Raw genomic sequence first — 6,006 nt, forward strand, 5'->3', positions numbered from 1 at the left:
ACTGAAACAAGGAATCAAAACTTCTTGCATCCCCGAGCACTGGGGAAGTCTTTCAATTGACAGGAAGATCTGTCAACAACAGATACTAGCGTTACAGGCCACGCTGATAGCAACTGTCATGAGATAATTTTCTTCATAGTAGCTAGTATGGTATAGTATGGTATAGTATAGTATGTTTTGGATTTGTGCTGGAAACAGTGTTGATAATACAGGGATGTTTTAGTTACTGCTGAGCAGTGCTTACACAGAGTCAAGGCTTTTTCTGCTTCTCACACCACCCCACCAGCAAGGAGGCTGGGGGTGCACAAGAAGTTGGGAGGGCACGCAGCCGGGACAGCTGACCCCAACTGACCAAAGGGATATTCCATACCATATGATATCATGCTCAGCATATAAAGCTGGGGGAAGAATAAGGAAGGGGGGTCGTTCGCAGTGATGGCATTTGTCTTCCCAAGTAACCGTTATGCGTGATGGAGCCCTACTTCCCTGGAGGTGGCTGAACACCTGCCTGCCCACGGGAAGTGGTGAACGAATTCCTTGTTTTGCTTTGCTTGCATGCGTGGCTTTTGCTTTACCTATTAAGCTGTTTTTATCTCAGCCCATGAGTTTTCTCATTTTTACTCTTCCTATTCTCTCCCCCATTCCACTGGGGGAGGAGTAAGCGAGCGGCTGTGTGGTGCTTAGTTGCCGGCTGGGGTTAAACCATGACAACGTAGTAATGCTTATGTGCTCAACAGCAAAAAGCATTCCAGATGACGACATCGGTGTGTTTCATTCCCCTCACTGCCAGGCTTGGAGTTTCTTCTAGTTTAACATCCTTTGCTTCCTTTCCAGACCAACACACCATGGAAAACCATACCATAGACTCAGCCGACTGGCCACTGACAACAGAATTCGACTACAGCGATTCAGCCCCATGCACGGGAACTGAGGAAAAGCACTTTGCAGCAAAACTTTTGCCACCGCTTTATTCTTTGGTGGTGATATTTGGCCTCATAGGCAACATGCTTGTTGTCCTTATTCTGGTTAAATACAAGAGATTGAAGAGTATGACTGACATCTACCTGCTCAATTTGGCAATTTCAGATTTGCTGTTTATATTTTCTCTCCCTTTTTGGGCTTATTATGCTGTTCACGACTGGATTTTTGGGGAGGCGCTGTGTAGAATTCTCTCAGGTGTCTACCTCCTTGGCTTCTACAGCGGCATCTTTTTCATAATCCTGTTGACCCTAGACAGGTATCTGGCCATAGTGCATGCAGTGTTTGCTTTGAAAGCTAGGACAGTTACCTACGGCATCCTCACCAGCACTGTCACTTGGGCTGTTGCTATGCTTGCTTCTGTTCCTGGGATAGTATTTCACAAAACTCAAAAGGAAAATTCACGTTATACTTGCAGTGCTCATTATCCATCAGAGCAGAGAAATGTTTGGAAGCAATTCCTGACCTTAAAAATGAACATCCTGGGACTTGTTATTCCAATGTTAATTATGATCTGCAGCTACACACAAATTATAAAGACATTACTGCAATGTAGGAATGAGAAGAAACATAAAGCAGTCAGGCTTATTTTTATCATCATGATTGTCTACTTTTTTTTCTGGGCACCATACAACATTTGCATTCTTTTGCGTGATTTTCAAGGTGCATTTTCCATCACTACTTGTGAAGGCAGCAGTCAACTGCACAAAGCAACCCAAGTGACAGAAACAATCTCAATGATCCACTGTTGTATCAACCCTGTAATTTATGCCTTCGCTGGAGAAAAATTCAGGAAGTATCTTCATAGCTTTTTCCGAAAGCAGATTGCATTCTACTTCTCTAAATACTGCCCTGTTTTCTATGTTGACACAGCTGAACGGGCTAGCTCCACCTACACACAATCTACTGGAGAACAAGAAGTTTCTGCTGCGTTGTAGGTTGTGTCTAGCGAAAAAGTGGAATTGACTTTTGTGAAATCAAGTCTGTGATGAAAGCCTGCAGATTCTGTCCTGGATATTGGCTCTAAGGCAGCTGCAAAAGATCACAGAATATATATTTACCAAAGCTTGTATTTGCTCATACATTTGGGTATTTGTACATAAATGAAAAGTATGTATCAAATTAGCTACCTAGATATGCTAATGTGGGATTCTGTAGGGAAAAAAAGTGTTCTCTTTTTTTGTGAATGTAAAAGCATAGTTTTGTACCATAGGGCCCAAAACCACACAAAGGCTGAAGGCCTAAGCTAGCAGGCTCATAAACTGATTTTTTGAAGTGAACTAGAGGTTAGAAATTGACACCAGTGCTTTGGAAACATCCCTTGACTGTACCTTACACAAGATATTTCACTCATTTAAACTCAGTCTCAGTCACATCTTTTACTAGCCTGGTTGTGTATCTCTGTAAATAATGCTAAATTACTCAGGTCTGTGATACAGAATCTTTACAAGTGCTATGGGAAAATTTTATACATTTAGAAGAGACTGATATTTCAAGGTATATTTTCCTTTGCATATCGTTGAGTACCAACCTCTTATATCTTTCTCATAATAGTTTTAACTACTAGGTGCTGATATCTAAGTGACTTGAGAGTTTGATATTTCAGAAGGCTCTCTTTTAATCAACTGCTGGTTTATATGTTATTCGTACTGAAAAGCTAATATAATGACTTATCATTGATCACAAAATCAATGTGTTTACAATATTTTAAAAATAAAGTATTGCACATGGAGCTTTAACCAGGTTAGATCAAATGTGGACAACAAGTCAACATGGTTTTAGCTTTTTAGTGCAGTGATTTTGCTTGCCATTTTTCTAGCCTACATAAGAGAAAAACTTTAAAATATGAAATGAATGCAGTCGTAATGGCTGCAAAACCATAATAGGATTAGAGGTGTGAAAATGATTTCTGAACAGGGTTGACCCAGATGTTTTTAGAGATAACCATATGCTATAGACATTTAAGTTATCAAAACATATGAATAAGTAAAAATATTCACTGTTCTACAGATTCAAGGGCATAGAGCATCTCTTTTTTGTTTTAAAAGCAGGTATCATTTGGGGGCTACGACAATGGTTTTTTCTGCCATTTAGGTTTTACAGAGAGCAAAAGCTTCCATAATTAGTAAGACTGATGGTCAAATATGACAGGGCTTCCCCTTAAAGTTCAGATCCTGCAAAGCACTTGAACACATAGAAAAGATGAAATAAATATGGGGATACTCACGTGCTTAAGATCATACCATAATCACGCTATTAATTGATTTAGGCCAAGTTGTCCTTTCTAGCATTTATTATATTTCCCCTAAGACATATGGTTTTGGACAACTCCGGAGACAGGAAATTAAAAGTGAATATTTTGATTGCTGTTCTTATTTAGCAGGGCAATTTCTGTTTCCCAACTCCTCTAGATAGCCTTTTAAATAATATTTTGAAAGAAGCAAATGTTTCAAACAGTCCCAGAGAGAGATTTTACATTGCCAAGTGCTTGTGAAAGCAGGAAGTGAAATAGGGAAATCTTTGCTTATCAAACCACTTGTTTTAAGTTATTCAGTTTTGTCATATTAAGCACCACTTTTGGACTACATCCACATGGGAACTATAACAAAAGTATGCTACACCTTCTAATTTACAAGATTTTCAGCTGCATACTCTTTTTCAGGACCTTGTGCATCAGTTACTTTCTGGACTTTGTATGTGCTTTTAAAATGGGTCTACTTATATCAGTATAAGCAGAAATGAGGGAATTTCAGCATAAAATGACAAATATATGCATTTATTTTTTAAAGACGTAGGAAGCTACATGCAGTAACTTCTAGATAGGCTGGCTTTTTTTTCCCCTTCTAGAATACCTTTATGAAAATATTTTTATATTTTATTCTGCTCTTGACAAGAGCATTTGGCCCCTAAGACACCTTGCCTTCAAGAAGTTACTTTCCCTGGAGGGCTTTGATGCCAGGCAGGGTATGTATCTTGACCAGCCCTGCAGGAGCAAAGTACAACAACCAAATGTGCACGAGCACACTGACAAGCTTTCTGAGAGGCATGTCAAAAACAGCCCCGACCCTTTGCAGTGTTCTCTTCTACAGCACGGATCTTTCCAAGTGACAAGCAGCTTCCGAAGGGAAGAGGTGGAACTTGGAGGTTGGTGGCCCAGTGGATCAGCAGCTTATCAAGAGTTTCTATCACTTCACCAAGAAGGGACCACACTTCAGCAAATGAGAACAAGCCAGATTTCAGCTACTGTAGTGAACTGTGATCCACATTCAAGGCGATAATAGAAAACACAGTATTTGGTAGCACTGCTGGTGCATTCAATTAAGGACTCTGCCAATAGATTGTAATAATATTTTGTATTATAGAATCCATTACAGCTGGTTAACTTTTGTGTGTTAGACTTCTTGATCCTTTCTCCCTCGCCCCCCCTTTTTTTAGAATAGCCCAGAAGAATGAGACAGGAAGAAAAATTCCTCTTCACAACAGGTTGCTATGATGCTGAAAGAACAGGCAGGACAAATTCAGGGTTTTAAAGGTGGACTAAGAACCAGCATCATCAAATAACACAGGACCATCAAGATAACTCCAGTGTTCTCAACTGCTTGTCACTAATAATCTAATAATAAATATGCTATTTTGGTTGTCATTACATTTGGTTTTGTTTATTTTTACAGATGGGAAAAGCACTATCTCACACAATTCACTCTGATCCTAGAAAAGTAAGTGTTTTTAAAATGAATAAGCACACGAAAGTATTTTTAGTGTTTAGGATCTGCCCTAGTGACCAGAGAGCTAACATCTAACAATTACAGTAGACTTGTGCACACACTTCCCTTCAGTTCTTAAGATTATGGTGCCATCATGTGGCCACACTGTAAGGTTTCACGCTACCGAACATTCACTACTCCGGTAATGCTTTTGGTGCTTTCCTCTAAGAGGATCTTCTATGAAAATGACTACCCCCACTACGGACAGCATCAATATTATGCAAACAGCAGCAAGCTTTAGAAAACCCTCATGGCCACTACGAATGGAGGGCCATTGGATGAGCGGGCATGGTCACCTTTTAGTGATTCAGGCAGATGCAACAGCGTGATACGAGAGAAGTGAGGCTTATTTTAGTTCCTGCACAAGTTTTGCACGCACTCATGCTGTCCAGATTCCAGCCATCTGCTCTGGAAGGAGAACATCTAACATTCTTGTTCATAGCTTCGAAGTTACAAGAATAAAAATACATTTCCCTACCCTATTTCCTTTGGAAAGACAAGAAGGATTGAAACTTGGATGGAAATGGGATACTCACACTTCCAACCTCTCCCAAACACCTGGCAGCCAGCAGAAGTCGGCAGCACCAGTACCCTAAGCCCATTCCAAGTGAGCCCTCTTGATGGACTTAAGGGTTTTTTGGAGAGTAGGTGCCAGATGAGGGGGATGTGCCGGGACTAGGGAAGCAGCCTTTTTTTGCCACCTCCTATGGCAGCAACAATTCCCAGACCGGAGAGAAATCTCCTGCAGCTTACTGCTCACTAAGGCCCGCCTGGCCACCCTGCTGTCTTCAACTGCACACTGGCCCACCACTGCCACACTAGGGGCGTGAAGCTGAGGGGACTGCACTGATAAGTAACCAGGTGCGATACACCGCAGGGATACACCAGCGGGAGGAGGCAGCGGCGGGTCGGTGAGGAGGTGACTGGACACACCCGCCCGTGACACCACAGAGCACCACAGAGCACCACAGAGCACCACAGAGCACCACAGAGCACCACAGAGCACCACAGGCCGCCGCGCGCCCTCCCCGCCCTCCGGGGCCGCGAGCGCGAGCACAACGATCTCCACCGGCGACCGCCTTCCCTCGCTCAGCACCCCCTACCACGGGCAGACCGCGAGAGCGCACGCGCAGTCGCATAACGACGTAGAACCAGCCCCCCGCCCACAGCTCCGGCGGCGCGTGCGCTTTCCTGGCTCTCCCACGTCCCGCCCTCTGGAGACACCGCCCCCGCCATCTCCGCCCTTCCCTGCGCCTGCGCAGTG

The 6,006-nt window shown here is 42.8% G+C and overlaps 1 protein-coding gene across 1 annotated transcript; it reads left to right on the forward strand.

Moving 5' to 3' along the window:
- Window positions 1-806: 806 nt before the first annotated feature.
- On the forward strand, window positions 807-1,916 carry LOC127013464 (C-C chemokine receptor type 5-like). Its single transcript, XM_050892350.1, has one exon. The coding sequence runs from the start codon at window positions 846-848 to the stop codon at window positions 1,914-1,916; it is 1,071 nt and encodes a 356-aa protein (XP_050748307.1). The 5' UTR covers window positions 807-845.
- The last annotated feature ends 4,090 nt before the right edge of the window (window positions 1,917-6,006 follow it).

Source organism: Gymnogyps californianus, chromosome 2 (assembly GCF_018139145.2).
Source record: "Gymnogyps californianus isolate 813 chromosome 2, ASM1813914v2, whole genome shotgun sequence".
Classification (NCBI taxonomy): Eukaryota; Metazoa; Chordata; class Aves; order Accipitriformes; family Cathartidae; genus Gymnogyps; species Gymnogyps californianus.